Below are 17,976 nucleotides of genomic sequence, written 5' to 3'. Positions count from 1 at the left end.
GACTGCATGTACAAGAATAAGGATCTTGAATCCAAGCTGAAAAAGGAAGCCACTGGAGTTTCATAAGTAATGGGCTGCAATGGTCCAAGTGTTTAGCATGAAAAAGTAATCAGACTACAATATTTTGCGTGAGTTACAGGCGCTTCAGTTGATACAGTGGAAGGCCATCAAGCAATGAATTACAGTAGTCTAGGCAGTTTAGTATCAATGGATGCATTAGGATGGTAAGAGCCTTATGATTAACATATGACTTCAAAAATCTCATGCACCTTAGAAAGAGAGAGCGCTTTTCAGTACTGTCATGGAGACAAATGGAGGAAAGCTGAGGTCGTGATTGATTGTGATCCTTAATGACGTTATACTATCTGTGACTGCAGTGATGGAGAACCGTTAATCTGTAAACAACATAAGAGAGGTCTCTTTTTCCTAGAAATCCAGAGAGCTTCAGATTTGGAAGAATTAAGGATAAGCTTGTTTGCAGCAAGTCAACCAGCAATCTGGTCCAACGTACGATGAAGATAACGGGTGATTATATTCTGCTAGTCATAGTGAGATGCCTCCACTAGCAGGATCTCCTAGTGAAGCACCACATCAGGTGAATATCTTCGTCCTGGATTTATATCCAGCAAAGGAAGGAGATGATGCCTTGTTTAATGCAGCCCAGGATTCTTCCAGACCAGACTGGAGATGAGATCTGGGACTTTTCCTAAATGCTACAATATTATCAAACACAGGTTTGCTGAATGTTACAGTGGGCATTGAAAGACTGAATATTCAAAAAATAAAAAACCTAAAGACCCTACAACCTGTTCTAATATTTAGATCCGTATAGGGGGATAATTCTTCTTATCAGCTTTTTACATATTCCTTTGCTGTGTCATTACTGAAAAAGAAATTGATTATAATCAGCAAAATTTCAAAATTAGGAGTCTATATGCATTTCCCCCGAAGCAGCTGGAGGTGAAACAAATGGCCCTTGTTGGGATTACTGTGTGCACTTTACTGTGATTATTACTTGCAATTTTAAGACCACTTCAGCAATACTTTGGATTGAGAGACTGGTAGAATAAATCACTGTGGGATAAAGCTTAGTCAAACTCTTACAGCTAAGGGGGGAATTCATCAAGCAGCATTATGGCCTTAATCCATCTTAATGCGCATTAAGGGAATTAGCGTGCACTAAATGCTAAAAGCCCATAAGTATAGAATGGGCTTTTAGTATTTAGTGTTCACAAATTCTGTTAACGCATGTTAAAAGCCATAACACCGCTTGATGAATTTCCCCCCTAAATCTTTATGAAAAGATTGATATGGAGTCTTACCCTTTAGCTGGTGCTGATTGGTTGGAAATCATGTGGCCACTGTTTTTTTTTTTCCATCTGTTTTTTTTTTACCATTAGTATTTTTCTTCTTATGATTTTGAAGTGTAGTTTATTGTTGAGTATAAAATTCTCAACCTATATGGAATCTAAATATTATAAATAGGTTGTGGGGTTTTGAGGGTTTTTGATTCCTGTGCTGTTATTTTTTTTGATTTTTCATTTTTCAGTATCCAGCCTTTCAGTGCCTTATATAATATTCAGCTGACTTGTATTTGACAACATTGTATTATTTAGTTGTTTGCTGCCATCTTATTCTGTGCTGCTGATAGAAATTTAACCTCTCCCAAATCAAATTAAGAATGTGGACTGGTATAAACCAGGAATTGGAAGGAAAACAAAATTGCCTCATTGATCTCAAGACTTAGAGGTACATTCATCATTAGAAAAAAAGATGCAGACAGTACAGAATGTTGCAGGTAGACTAATATTCTCTAAATCAAAATATGAGAGTAACTCCTTTGTACATCACACTACATTGGTTACCGTTTGAAGCAAGAGGGATTTTTAAACTCTGCACCATGATACACTCATTTTTACATGGCAAAATGCTAGAATACTTAAACCTTTGAATAATACTACCTGAAAAGAGAAGGAGAAGGCTGAAAGGAAATCTTCATGACCTGATATTTCTATCATTAAAAGGTATCAAATTTAAGAGAATACACTCAATAACTATCGGCAAAATGTTGGAACAACAAACCAGCGACCATAAGATCAATACCAGAGTACGGAATCTTCCATAAACAGTTGAAGACTTATCTATTCAAAAAACACGTGTTAAGGAATTAGAAACTATGAGTACAACACCCAATGTCATTTTTTTCTTGAAATACTTCCAACCTAAAATGTCTTTTTCTTTTGAAATGTCTTGAGCCTAAAATGTAACAATGTAATTGATCTCTTGATTTAAATTGCGCTGAACTCAGTATGGGAATGCATACGACTAATAAGAAATAAAGTATCGCTGAGTTTTTTAGCTATGGGGATATCCATGCCCATACAATACGTCCTATTGGACTTTTTATATTATTGAGAGGAGAAGAAATGAATTGGTGTGGTGTGATGTGAAGAGAATTGGAGAATACATACATCAGTTTGGAGAAATGGAGAGACTAAGAGGTTTGACAGGTCTGGGATTTTCTCCCAGACCTGTCAAACCTAAGCCCCCCCCCCCCCCCCCCCCCCCAACACCAGGCTTGGAGGTCCCCAAACACTAAAAAGACCTGGTGGTCCAGTTTCTCCCTTATATGGTAGGGAAGCCCCGATGGGGTGCCACCATTTTTGAGGCGGCATTGGAGTGCTACTCCCTCCTTGTCATTTGAAGTTATGGGGGAGGGTTTGGGGCCATTAGACCTACCAGTTTGGCATGGGAGGTCCAGCAGCCCTCCAGCCCTTTCTTCTATAAGGGGTGGGGGATCAGGTTAGGGTAAGGGGGTGTGCAAATCACCAGGGGAGGTCCTTTCTGTCAGGGGGGTTGAGTCATCTTCTGGACCAGTCAAACAACTTCTGCAGTAGGATTGTGCCTTGGATACATGCCCAGGCACAATTCTTCCGCAGAAGTACCCCTATGATCAGAGCTAATAGCACGCCTAAAAGTGCAAGCTCTGATCATAGGGGGACGTTAATGCCCCCTATGTTCTGGTGCTAATTTTAGAGCGCTGTTTGGAACAGCGTGGGGCTTCTGATCATCAGCACATGATATGAGGCTACAGGGAAGTAGAATCAAAAGCACCCACAGGAAATATTTCTTCACAGAAAGTGTGGTGAATGCCTACCCAAAGGAAGTGCTGGAATTCCAAAAGGAGTGGGATAAACACAGTGATGGATCCCTAAATGGCAAGAAGATGGAAACCAAGAATGGAGCATCTCAACTCAAAACAGTTGAGAAATGACTGTTGTACTTATCATAAGAAACCATAGAGAAAGTAACCTGCACTGTGTGGCAGGTACAACTCCCCCCCACCCCCCCAAATAAAAAATATGCATGGGGAAGGCCACCTACACTGAGCAGCAAGTACTGCCGTGCAGTGGCGTAGCCAGAAATTTTTAACAGGGGATGTGTCTCCCGTGGCTTCATGCCCCCAATACCGTAAAGTCACTTCTGCTCTAGTCTTCGCCCGGGCAGCAGCAACGACACTCATAGGCTGCCTGCGGCCTGCACTGGGACTTTCTCTCTGAACCCTCCTGCCCTTCACCAAACAGGAAGTTGCATCAGAAGGGGCGGGATGGTTCAGAGAAAAAGTCCTGGTTCAGACAGCCTATGAGTGCCACTGCCTGGGCAAAGACTTGAGCAGAGATGATTTTAAGGCATGGACGGGAGGGGGGCGAAGGGCCGGGTCTGACAGAGGGTGTGTATGCAACACACACACCTTGAATAAATACGCCACTGCTGCTCTAGCAACCTTACTGGACGGACCACATTGCTCTCGTTTATAACTGTTTTAAATTTCTGCTGTGCGTAACTGTAAGGAAATGTACATTTTTATTAGTTGATTACAGGACATCAAGTGCCTCAGTTAAGTATTTTAATTTTGGAGAAACATCTGTTGGAGTGAATCTGTTTGTTCCTGCAAGAACATTCCAAGTCGCAGAGTCTTTCCCACTGTTGTGAGGAAACTCAGAAGTCCCAAGGGTTAAACAGTGACCCAGCAGCTCCTTGTTAAGCTCCTTTTTTCTGATAAGATATGAAAGTGGGAGGAGGGGTTACAAATAGTTTGTTGGCCCTGCTAAGCATCCTTTCTAACATTTAGATATCTGTTTTGAGGATAGGTGTCCAAATCTAGAGTCCCAAATTGAGTCTGATAAATACATTATATGGCAGTAGGTTGATATCCTCATTCCTTGCATCTCCCTACTTCCTTATCTTGTTTAAAGCACACCACCACCTTGAATTCAGTTTTACTGTTGGTGTTTGACTTTTTACCCTTAATTTCACATTATCAACTAATACAGTCTAACCAAGTGTTTTATCCTAGATAGTTTACTATCAGGCTCATTTTCAAAAGAGAAAAACATTCAAAAAGTGACATGTCTGCATTTGGACGTTTATCTCACAAAGACGTCCAAATCAGTATTTTCGAAACCTATTTTTAGACGTCTTTCTCTGAAGTCCATCAGAAGGACGTCTAAATCTCAAGGGGGGCGTGCCAGGTGTGTGTTCAAGGTGGGAGTTGGGCGTTCCTAAGACTTAGATGTCTTTTAGCCATTATGGAACAAAACAAAAACGTCCAAGACTAAAACTTAGATGTTTTGAGCTAGACCTGTTTTTATAATGAATAGCTGCAGTGGGAATTGAACCCACTTCCCCAGGATCAAAGTCTTCTGCACTAATCACTGGGCTACTCCTCTACTCCACACAAGAGGTGCCCCAAATTACCAGATGACCACTGGAAGGAATCGGGGATCACCTCCCTTTACTCCCCCAGTGTTCACTATCCCCCTCCCACCCCAAAAAATGTGATTAAAAATATTACTTGCCAGCCTCTGATGTTATACTCAGGTCCATTAGAATAGCATGCAGGTCCCTGGAGTAGTCTAGTAGTGCTGCAGTGCACTGCAGACATGTGGACCCAGGCTTCTTCCTTCCCCTACTTCTTACACTTGTGGAGGAAACTGTGAGCCCTCCAAAACCCACCCGAAACCCACTGTACCCATATATTGGTGCTCCCTTCACCTGTAAGGGCTATGGTAGTGGTGTACAGTTAGGGGTAGTAGGTTTTGGGGGGCTCAGCAGACAAGGTAAGGGAGCAATGGTGAGATGTGTACCTGGGGGTATTTTATAAAGTCCACTGCAGTGCCCCCAAGGATGCCCTATTGCTTTCCTGGGATGTCACTTTTCCACTATTCTACCTGATGCCAAGCTTTCTATTTTTTATAACATCTGAGCCTTGTGTCTATTGTTTATCATTAGATTTGGGCTTTGAATTCAGCTCTATAGATGAAAAGGAGGTCTCATTACATATATCTAAATACCAGAGTGTTATTTTTCCAAACTTCAGAGCAAGAATGTACATTCCCTAATTACCTGTCCCAATGCAACTGAAGCTTTTACTTCCTAAGTGCATGTAAATGGTTTCATCCCTGTGTGGATTCTTTGATTCCTTGTTAGGCTTTCTTTCCAACCAAAGCTTTTACCACACTCAGGACATGCAAATTGTTTCTCTCCCGTGTGGACTTTCTGATGCACTGCACTATGAGATTTACAACCAAAGCTTTTACCATACTTAAAACATGTGAATGGTTTCACTTTATTGTGGATGTTCTTGTGGATTTTGTACGTTTTGCATTTGGATGTATTTGTTTGAAAATGAACCAAAAAATAAAACATCCAAATCACAAAACATTTTTCCAAACAGCATTTTCAAAAGGAAAAGATAGACCTTTTTTTGTAGAAAATTACCTTTCCTGTTCTGATTTTGGACGTTTTACAAAAAACATCCAAATTCAGACTTAGATGTCATATCCAAAAATGCCCCTTGTGCATTTGACTTGCCCAAAGTCACAAGGAGCAGCAGTGGGAATTGAACCCATGTTGCCAGGATCAAAGCCCGCTGCACTAACCATTAAGCCACTCCTCCTCTGGTTTGGACGTCTTGCATTTGGAAGTCTTTTGTTCGAAAATGGACCAAAGTAAGGATGTCCGAATCACAAGACGTCCATAGCATTTTGAAACACAAAAGATAGACGTCTATCGTTTTCAAAAATGACCTTCTTTCCTGTTCAGAATTTGGACGTTTTTGTAAAACGTCCAAATTCTGATTTAGATGTTCTATCGAAAATGCCCCTCCATGTATTACTATTTGTATTTGGCAATTGAACAAATGGATTAAGTAATTGGCTGTTCTCTGAGGACAAGCAGGACTGTAACTCCTCATGCATGGTGACATTACTGATGGAAACTGTACCCCAACAAATTTTTCTGAAAGCATTTAAGCTGCTCACCATGCAAGCGTGCCTCTTCCTTCCTGCTACTGTCGCACGGGACACCCTCAGTCTATTTTTTCTGCAGAGCTGGTCAGATGATTTTCCACTGTAGTCATTCAGTTCCTCAGAATTTAATTTTAGCTTTAAAATTTGTAAGTCCTGTCCTGTTGCATGGTTTTGACATTCTCCTGTTAGTCTCTTAGTCAGGTGGAGCTCTTCAGACCTGTTTATGGGCTTGAGCACCCATTTGAGTAATTTTTGTCAGAATTGAGTCATTTAATTTTACCGTAGCTATTTTCCAGATGACTCCAGTGGTGTAAAAAGGTGTTCATAAGAATAAGAACGTAAGAATGGCCATACTGGGTCAGACCAATATCCTGCTTCCAACAGTGGCCAATCCAGGTCACAGTGCAACAGAACATATCCATCATGGATACCTCCTCATGGTGCCGCAAACAAAATTCATGATAGAGAAAAGCAGAGAGAAAGGCTTTTTGGAGATAAGACCTGTCCATGGATATCAGAAGCATTGGTCTCCCTTAGTTCAGGAGCTGCATAAACATTGTCTGGATCACCCTCAACACTGATCATCAGTAGAGCGCATCAGTAGTGGTCATCATCCTATCTCTGCCCAAAGAAGAGAGAGGATTTGACCTCATCTTCATTGGTGCTGAGGGAGCAAAGTACAGGGAATTGGGTAGAGGCCAAGGTGTCTTTACATCACTCACCTTTGAAGTGTGGCACCAAAAGCACTGAGAAACCAAGGTTATCAGTATCCTCAAAAAGTTCTTGATGTGAAAAGACTGCTCCATTCCATTGGAGAGAGTGTGCCACCTCTACAGACCCAAAATTCCAGTCCCAATATGATTCCAAGTAATTCAAGAGGGTGTGGCCACTCCTGCTGTGATGCTTCTGCCTTTGTTAAAGGCAGTCTTCGAGGAACAGCTCATGCAGAAGTTTGAGGAGCAGATGGAGCACTTCTTAGCTCAGTATGATGCTGCAGCTTTTGACATCATCAATGTCAAGAGCAGGGCCAGCCCAACTTGACACCCACACCCTGCCTGAAATAGAAATCTTAACACTGAGGCCTGTAAAAGGCTTGGAGCATCAAGGGAGGAAGCTTCAGAATGCATTGGTGTCTCAATGCCATAGGAGGTCTGACCATGCTGTCAGTAGTGTGAGACAGGCAGAGAGTCAGACTTTACCAGCTAAATGAGTCTGAGTCAGATTGCTCCTGAGGAGAAGCCAGGGAGCTTCTCGGAAAAATCCACTGGTCTCCCTTCAGAACCCTCCTTACTACATGAGAGATGTAAGTCCCCTTTAAAGGAACTCTCATTCACTCATTTTATGTGGGAGATACCTCAGGGCATCCCATTTTAATTAGAGATGGAGGAGGAACCCAAAGCAGAAACAATGGATATCCTCCAATTGCTTAACAATGCTCCTGGTTGTGACAGTGCCCATTCACAGGATCCTGAAGGATTTGAAGATGAGAATATGGGGGTCCCCCTTTCTAGACCTCCTGTTAATAAGAAGGTTGACTCTGTATATATCATTCAGAAGGCTCTGGAATTCAAGAAGTAACAGCTTTCTCGCTATTCTATAATGGCTGAATCTGTTCTCAAAAGAGCAAAGAGTTTCAAGACTCGCTCTTCAGTGCCCCTGGGAGGAGAGGTTCAGACATTGGAGTCTTTTGGTATGAGGGTTTTTCAGAATGCTATGTTTCCTCCCACATAACATTCTACCACCTCTACAGGGGCATGTACTTGTGGAACATAGTATGCAGTATTGCAGAATTGGCAGCCACTCTTCATAATCTGAGGAACTCTGCTTGCTAGTAGCCAAAAGAAAGGATTGTGGAAAATATGTAGTCCAAGTAACTTACTATATCTTTGAGACATCATCAAGGGCTTCTGCTATGGGGATTGGTACCTGCAGACTCAACCTCAGACAAGATGTACAGGAAGAGTTTGCTGACATGCCATGCCATAGAGAGAATCTTTGTGGAGATAAGGTTTAGAAAGCTGCTTCTGTCATCAAGCCCCACACCCTTGGGACCCTCTCCAGCCCCACTTCCAATCTTGCCTCCTCATCCAGGAGAAGTTTCTTTTGAGCAGACCATATACTTTGGGTATGAAGCCCATCTAGATGAGCTCCCAGCCCAGTTTAGATGCATGTGTCGTCAGATTTTCCTGAGTCATAGGAATTTGGAAGGGGATTTCTTTTGCCAGATTTCATTGATTTGTCTATCAGGACATTCAGGACTGATGACAGGTATGACATTCTGGAGATTCCCTTTAGACTGTGTCCACTGGGTGGATAAGTGCATTGAACTTATCTTAAATGGAGATGTGCTGTGGGAATGACATGCAATGTTGAAGCCATGTGGCCTAGTATCCTCAACATTTGACCAGCTGATACTTGCTGACTCTCCTAAACTTCTTAGAGCTGGTTATTCTTTGCTGTAAAAGAAATGCAGTTGCTTGAGTCACATCTAGCAAGGCTCCTATGAATTCCAAGTTTTGTGATAAACCTAAATTTGCCTGGGAATAATTTATGACGAATCCTAGCAACTCCAAATGGTGCTCAAATGTTTGAGCACATAGATATTTCTGCTCCTTCCTGAGTTGCGCGCATGACTAGCCAATTGCTGAAATAGGGAAACACATGCACTCTCAGTCTACATAGATATGCTGCGATGACTGTTAAACATTTGGTGAACACTTGAGGTGCTGCTGCGAGGCCAAATGGCAGTATGCAATATTAGTAATGGTGTTTCCCTGTGATAAATCACAGATCTTTCTTGTGGCATAGACGTATATGGATTTGTTTATGCATCCTTTAGATCCACAGAACATAGCAAAGTCCCCATTTTGTAGGAGTGGAATAATGGAGCCTAAAGAAACCATCCTGAACTTTTGTTTATTCATGGCCCTCCCATATTCTTTGTTATCAGGAATATTTGGAATAAAATCCCTGCCCTCTTTCCCATGGTGGAATGGGTTTGATGGCATTGCCCTGCAGCTCCTTGTGGCCCTGGGTAAGTCACCTAACCCTCCCTCAAATAACCTTAGATTGTAAGCCCATTAGGGACAGAAAGTATCTGCAAAAATAGTATATATGTAAACCACTTTGACAGCATCTACAGAAAGGCAGTATATCAAGTGTGGAATAAACATAAACATAGAGCCAAGAGCCATTTGGAATGCTCTAAAGGCTTTCAGGGATCAGTTATTCAACAAGATGATCCTAGTTCAGATGGACAACCTAGTGGCCAGGTATTGCATAAAGCGGCAAGGAGGGTCATACCTTCTTTGATGGAAAACTGTTAGAATGTGGAAATGGACCGTTCCTTCTGGAATGTGCTTCAGGGACATGTATGTGTTGGGCAAGGGCAGTGTCCTGGCAGACAAACTGAATCAAGCTCTGGACAACACAGTTATCCACAGGATCATTCAGAAGTAGGCTGTCCCCACAATAGATCTCTTTTCCGCTGTATTCTATAAGGTGCCTCAATTTTGTTGCACGTTAGGCTAGTCTTGTTCACCTTCCTCCTACCTTGGTGGGGGAGGGGCGGTCTTCTGTATGCATATATGCATATCCTCTAATACACCTCATAGTGAAGAATATTCTAAAGCTCAAGCAGGACTGGGGAACTCTGATTCTTATAGCCCCTTACTGACTGAGAATAAATATGGTTCCCACTTCTGTTGGACCTTTTCTTCAGATGTCCCATGAGACTGGAATGTTTTCCAACACTGATCATGCAACAGCAGGACACTCTGTTGCATCCCAACACGGTGTCCCTAGCCCCTGACTTCTTGGATGTTGAGATGTTAATATTAGCTTCTCTAAATCTACTTGACAGCGTGTCTAAGGTCTTGCTAAGTGCCAGAAAAGATTCCACTAAGAAAGCATACGGTATTGCCCAACACAAAAATTGTGCAATACCTTCTACATCTATTAGAGGTGGATCTCAAGAACAACTCACTAGAGTTTCACCTTAGTGCATTTGGAGCTTGTTGGGTAGAGGGTAAACACATTTCTGTACAGCTTTTAGTTTGTTTTATACTGTACTTGTTGCCTATGAAGCTTCCCATCAAGTGTCCTGGAACCTTAATATTGTTCTTACCCAGCTGATGAAAGCTCCTTTTGAGCAACTGGATACCTGCCCCTTGAAGTACCTGACCTTGAAGGTCTTATGTTTTTCGTAGAAGTTACTTCAGAGCGCAGGATTGGTGAACTCCAGGCCCTAATAACTGACCCACATTATAGTAATTTTTTTTAAAGAGTGGTTCGGCACAATTGTCCAAAGTTCTTTTCTAAGGTTGTTTTGGAGTTCCACTGTAACCAGACAATATAGTCCGTCCAACCTTTTTTTTTCCCCCAAAACTCATGTGTACAAAGGTGAACTGCATTGCACAATTTGGACTGCAGGAAAGCCTTGACCTTCTACCTGGAGCAGACTAAAGCCCTTAGAAAGTCTATCAAGCTTTTTGTTTCTTTTGACCCAAACAGGATGGAGGCTGCCATCAGCAAACATATACTTTTCAGTTAGCTAACAGACTTCACTTGTGCTCAGGATGACTAACTCTAGAGGTCATGTCATGTCTCATAATATCAGAGCTAAGGCTGTATTGGTAGCCCACTTGAGGTCAGCCAAAGAAGAGATTTACAGACTGTCCATACATTCATATCCCACTTCTGTCTAGATCAGGACTCCTGACATGACAGTAGGTTTGGCCAGTCAATCCTGTACAATCATATTTGTGTTTTAGAATCCCAGCTTCATTATCCTAACATGGACTTCTGTCCATATATTCATATCCCAGTACTGCCTAGATCAAGACTCCTGACACAATAGTAGGTTTGGCCAGTCAATCCTCCAGATTCTGTTTGGAGTTTAGAATCCAACTCCATCTCCCCAAAGGCCCTTCTCTTTCAGTTCCAGTCTGCCTTCCAAAAAAAAAAAAAGCCAAATAAGATTTATTTTTTAAAACATGGCCTGTTTCACCAGAAATATTGGTCTTTGACTGTTGTGATACCACTTGTTCTCTGGTTTTCTCCTTTTATGTTGAAGGTGGTCTGTTGCTAGGAAGTACCATGCATGAGGATTCACTGTCCTTCTTGTCCTCGGAGAAAATGAATCTACTTACCTGTAGCAAATATTCTCTGAGAATAGCAGGACTTGAATCCTCACAACCTCCCCAAGGAGTTATATTTCTCTAGCTAGTAATGGACTGAGAAGGTCTTCTATGACAGCAGCAGGTGGGAACAGGCACCCATTGTTCGGTGAGTAGCCCAAATGCTTCTCAACAAAGGGCTGGGGTTACAGTTCCTGCTCTGGTCTCAGTCAGTGATGCAAACACCCACAGAAGGTGATCCACAGGAAAACCAAAGACAAGCGAACAAAAAGTGGAATAAAGACCTTGTTCAGGAAGACACTCGTTGTGAGAGGATTTTTATTGGATCCACTGTTTGTTCGTTTGTCTCAGTCAGTGATGCCACTCTGCATGAGGATTCTAGTCCTGCTGTCCTCAGAGAACATCTGTTATAGGTAAGTAACTTTGTTTTATATGTTAGGATAGGAACTAAGTCTGTGCTGCCTTAGATGCGCACGTTATCCTACAGATCACAACCTTACCACAGAAAATCCATTACAGTGAATCTTTTTGCTTTTTTACAGACTGTGTTAGAATTAGACAGAATGGAAATATCCATGGAAGCCGTAAGTACTATGGAATATCTTTGTACTTAAAGGTGTATTTTAAAACAACATAAAAATGCACTCTTATTATTGACTTTTTCTATATTTTAAACTTAAAACAGTTTCAGAAAAGGTATTATGAGAAGGATATGCTGGATCAGGAAAAAGAACGTGAAGAGCATCTTCTTTTGGAAATGGTATATGCAAGTTTTTTACTTAAAATTTTAGAAGAACAAAGTACACTACTTTATTTAATAATTATAGCATGTTAAAGTATAGAACTGGCAGAATTGTACTGTTTAATGCATAGCGCTACATCAAAATATTTTATTTCTGCTCATCTGCAGGACTGAACCAAATGTCACAGAGTTGATGATAACTTTGAAAAGTTTTCTTATTAATGAAATATGTGCAGTATATCCTCACTGGTTTACACCTAATATATATCTAGGTGGGACCTGTGAACCAAGAATGGAACCAATGTGAACCTGGTCATTGTTATTCCGTACTTCTTGGTGTTTTTAGACTTTGACATCTAGATTGTAACGGTAAGCTAATCATCCATTGATTTCAGCATTTTCCTGCTGTCTTTCACATCTACCCTCGTATATAATACCACCTCCTTACTCTTCTTTTAGTCCAGAAAGCAGGATTCAGGATTCTTGTTTCTGACTCGTCACTAGATTTCATTATGAGACTACTTGTCGCAGTCAGCACTCCTTTAGCAATCTCTCACTTAGGGGCCCTTTTACTAAGCTGTGGTAGGGCTACCACGCAGGTATTGCGTGCCAAATCAACCCTACCGCCAGCATAGCGCGGGTGCTCGGCGGTAGTTCTGAAGTTGGCGCACGCAGTTTCCTACCGTAGAAAATAATTTTCTCACGCAGGGGGGGCATTCCCGGTGGTAATCGGCAGCGCTGCCACATTTGCACACGCTGCCTGATTACCGCACGAGTAGCACGTGAGCCCTCACCGCTTTCTAAATAGGTGGCGGTAAGGGCTCAGGCAGTAAATAGCCACACGCTAATTTTTATATTAGCACACGGCCATTTACTGCCCCAATTTTAAAAAGGCCTTTTTCCTGCCATGTTAAAAAATGACCCAGCTCACGCCAATTTCACATGCCAAAACTAGCGCAGGTCTCTTTTTACTGCAGCTTTGTAATAGGGCCCCTTAAGGACCAGGAGAAGCTTTAACTAGAATGCTCCCACTTCTGAAAATTAAGATTAAAAATAAAGAATTCAAATTTTACTTCCCTGATTTAGCTAATAATATCAAACTATAAATTGGAAAATAGGCTTGATTAACATTTTAAATGATAGTAAAAAAATAACAATTTAAAAAATAAATAAAAGCTTACACTTTCTCAGATTTTTATACATCTACAAACTTGCAAACGTCATTGGACTTGTTTATAAGACAGCATCTTATCTAGCTATGACAACACAATTTTCCGAGAGAATTCCAAAATCTAATAGGCAATTGTAGAAAAATCTATTGTAGATAATTGTAGAAAAACATACTATGATAAATTAATAGGACTGATAAGCTTGATTCTAAGAAATTGTTTAGTTTAGTGAATTCTTTGACTAGTGTTGATAATTTCAACTCTATATTGTGGAACCTATTAAAGTGCTTTTGATTCAGTACCATAGAATATGTACAATACAATAACCTGGAGGAAAAGACCTCAAAGCAACCTGGGGTACTCAGTGACAATATCACAGAATTATTAGTACCAACCAGAATAATTGCATCATCTCTGGCCAAAAACCTCCACTGTAGAAGTATTTTTAATACAGTTTTTAAATCCAAGTTCTATATTTTATGCCTTTTATGTGTTTCTGTATTTCTTTCTTAAAATGTAATCCTCTGCATACATCATGTATCGTATGTCCTCTGGCTTTTGTATCAGAATTCACTGTAGATACTATAAGGCATTTTTCTCAAAGGCTTTCACCACCTCCTGACAGGGACCTGTTTCACCCACTGGCTTTCTCAGAGGGGGCTGGTTACTTCTATGCTGTTTCAGCATCGTACATCTCTTAAACAGTCAAACATGCATCAATGAGTGGGTCAATCTTCCCAGTGCTTCTGGTTTAGCACTTTATTTTAGAGGTATAACCAAAGGGATCAGAAATCAACTAATTCAAAAAGGTAGTCCCTGTGAAGATTGGGATATAACAAGTCCTAAGATCCCGGCAGATAGAATCTAGGAACAATCTAATATTATTAAAGTAGAGGATGTTGGAAAGCTGTTAGGAAAATATTCTACATCTAATTATGAATTGGATATTTGTCCTGCCTATTTTTTAATAATTATTTATTTAATGAATTATAACAATATCAATCCAAGTAACGAAAACTTGTGCAGAAAAGCATATTGTAACAGAGAAAATACAGAAGAAAGAAGTGATTAGTTCTGAAAAACCAAATGCAATAGTATTGCTATTTAAGTAATATATACTTTCAACGGTATTATGTAAGCCACATTGAGCCTGCAAATAGGTGGGAAAATGTGGGATACAAATGTAACAAATAAATAAATTGTTATCATAATATGCTAAAGCCCACTACTGGGGATCCAAACAGTTAACTGAAGAAAATAAAGTAAATAAAGAAAATCTTTCTCATTAAGCCTTACGCTCACTGAAAGAGAGGATGTACTTTTTCTTTAAACCCAAAACTTCAGCCAAAAAAAGAGGCTAGGTGTGTTGGGTCCAAAAAAATATATAATATATTTAGCATCTTGCAAGGTAATAACATATTTACATGGAAATTAAAAAAAAAAAGTTCATCCCAATCTTATATAAATCAGGAAACATAGATTCTCTTTCACTCCTAAGCATAACCTTTCTGTTCTTGAAATAATTCTTGAGTATCCAGTCTCTATCTGAGCTGCTACAGAGTGTAATCATCAGTGTTACTTTAAGTCTCAATTGTCCAGATTCCAAAAGGATTATCTAAAGAGTCCAAAGTTATATTTCCAGGTGCAATTTGTTCCAACCGTAGCTTCTGTGGCAGATAATAAGCTTTAAGAATACATGTGATCCATGCAAATATCTCTAAGAGAGATCTTATCTCAAGAAACTTAATGAATCTCAAATTCACACTCCTAGATATGTTCTCAACATTTTCTAAGAGCACAGACTTTTAACATTGTTAATTAAAGTGTAGCGCAGTTTGAGCCACTTTAGTAACTTTTCCAGAAGGTTCTTTGGATTCTGATACCTCAGCTTTTAAAGCTTACACATTTCCTATTCTTTTTTGTAAGTCGAGCATCTAAATTGCCAAGTCCTTTACAACAGGGACAATCATCGTAAATAGATCAGAAATAGCCACCATATTTTTCCTTGTCCTGCCTGTTTAATGAAGTCTCCCCCGTATACAGTTATGGATTGGATAAATAAGCAACTGGGGTCTGATGGCTTTCTGGTTATAGGTGGTGATAGTATTAACTTCTAAAGAACAATAAAGGTGATGCTCAAAAGATTACTAACTACAGACCTGGTGATTCCATTCCACTTCTCATCAAGGTACTGAAAGGTTGGGTTACCACACAATTGGAATGTTGCTTAGACAAATTTAAAATTTTACACATCTCCCAATCAAGCTTCTATAAAGGTTTGAGCACAGAAATTGTGATGGGCTCCTTAATTGCATTAGGGACTAGTTTGTTAAGCCAAGGTCTAAGTTCAGTAATTATCCAGTTTGATTTGTCAAGCACCTTTGATCTTGTAGATCATGGACTTCTGTTACAAATTCTAAATGAATTTGGAATTTGTGACAAATTTTAGGTTGGTTCCATGATTTTCTGACTGGGAGATTGTACAAAGTGAAGATGCGAGGATATATATCTGACTCATGGAGAGCTTGTTGTGGTCCTCAGTGCTCCCCGCTTTCACTCATGTTGTTTAATGTCTTAGTGCAGTCATAGGAAGTTGCTTTTGAGAGAATTAATCTGAAATCATTCATATATGTGGATGATCACAATGTTGTCTAAGGTATCATTCAATAAATAGTTGTACTAAATTCATACAATATACTCAACAACTATTGCACTTATATTTATCTTTATTACATCAATTAATCTCATAAACTTAACAATTATTGTCTAAAATCCCCATACATTTATCATTCATTCATCCATTCACTCTAATTCAAATCTAATATCAAAAAACTATTATCAAACTCTATAACATTAGAATTCCCGGAATCATGGTATCACATATAATTTTTTAACAAAATATACCATTTTCAATAGCAACACTGGTGTGAAACTTGTTAATTACAATGTCAATCAAAGCACTTTTTCTTCATTACGATCTTATCTTGATCTGTTCATAACCTGATGTAAACTCCTGTAGCCGTGTGAAAATCAGTCCATTGATTAAGTCAATTACCCACCACAGCAGGTTTAAAGCGAAGATATATATCGTAAACCACAACTGATTTACTGTGTGCTGTAATCCTGAATGACAATAGTTCCATTCACCGTAACTCCACTCTTCACGGGACTAATGTTGAATCTTTTCCTTAAATATCAAACTGCTTCACTGAAGCTGTCCTCTCATTTGTTTACTGAAACAATTGTACACGGACCCTACACGATCGTGTTTCGCAAAATTTGCGTCTTCAGGGGTCAGTAATCTAAGTAAACAACAATAATAACATACATTTTTATTTCTCAAACATATGTGGATGATGTAACACTGTTTTTTCCAATACCTAAAGGCAGCAGTGATTTATTAAAAAAAAAAATCGCAACCATGTTTAGAATTAATAAAAACTTGGGTTTCTAGCCACAAGTTGAAACTAAATAAAGAGAAATCAAAGTTTTTATAGATAGTTCCATCTACCATACAGTGGAATAAAGATCCTCCTACTATTGACGATAATAATTGTAAACTAGAATGTTCTTCTGGGATTTTAGGACTTGAAGTTGACAGCCAACTATCTATGAGTGTGCAGGTTAATAAGAAACTCCATTATGATGACTTCAAACTATTCAGAAATGTTTTGATTTTTCTACTTTGGGTAGTAGTAAGATTTGGACAGTATCTCAAATAGACTATTGTAATATCGTTTACATTGGATGTTCAAAAACTTTAATTGGTAGGCTTCAGATTATCTAGAATGCAGCAGCCAGGATGATTCATTTCAGTCGCAAATATGATTTTGTTACTCTTCTTTTTTTGAATATTCCTTGGTTACCTACTATAGCTAAATTGCAATTTAAACTTAGCACTCTAATATCTAAATCACTCTATGGCAAAACACCTGCATATGTGAATGAGTTCTTTTTCAGCTTTTAAATGGAAATGTTTCATTCATTTCTTATAACCAACTGTTAAGCTTCCCTACAATAAAGCAGGTAAAATCCTGCAAATTCTTAAAGTCATCCATACCCTACTAAGCTGCCCTAGTTTGAAATTCTTTGCCATCCTCAATTCATCAAGGAAGCTATTTTTTTTTATTTAGAAAAGCCTTGAAAACTTTTTTATTCAAAATATATATCCTTTCCAAAGAATCAGAAAAGGTGGGGGTTTTTTTCATAGGTTTGAAATCATGATTGCACAATGAAGGTTTCAACATTACTATTGCACAATCCCTGATCTTTCCTGCTACAGTACGAAGGTTTCAGCATTATCACTGCACAACCCCCAATCTTTCTTGAGCTTTCCCACTGCATTGTAAAGGTATCAACATTCCTATTGCACAATCCCTGAAGACCTGAATATGTACACCCTAGAGGAGAAGAGGGACAGAGGAGTTATGATACAGATGTTTTAATACTTGAAAGGTATTAGTGTAGAAACAAATGTTTTCCAGAGAAGGGAAAATAGTAAAACTAGAGGACATGAATTGAGGTTGTAGATTTAGGAGTAATATCAAGAAATTCTTTTTCATGGAGAAGATGGTTGATGCCTGGAATGCCTTCCCGAGGGAGGTGGTGGAGAAAAA

The 17,976-nt window shown here is 39.6% G+C and overlaps 1 protein-coding gene across 2 annotated transcripts in view; it reads left to right on the top strand.

Moving 5' to 3' along the window:
* PPP4R4 (protein phosphatase 4 regulatory subunit 4) overlaps nucleotides 1-17,976 on the top strand; it is a gene marked incomplete in the record, with an annotated part of 442,181 nt that overhangs the window by 353,592 nt on the left and 70,613 nt on the right. For both annotated transcript variants that reach the window (XM_030214960.1, XM_030214959.1), the window contains 2 exon segments: nucleotides 11,992-12,033; nucleotides 12,135-12,209. In XM_030214960.1, coding sequence (XP_030070820.1) covers nucleotides 11,992-12,033; nucleotides 12,135-12,209 — 117 coding nt within the window.

The sequence above is a fragment of the Microcaecilia unicolor genome, chromosome 9, assembly GCF_901765095.1.
Source record: "Microcaecilia unicolor chromosome 9, aMicUni1.1, whole genome shotgun sequence".
NCBI lineage: Eukaryota > Metazoa > Chordata > Amphibia > Gymnophiona > Siphonopidae > Microcaecilia > Microcaecilia unicolor.
This window is presented reverse-complemented; position numbering and strand designations above follow the sequence as displayed.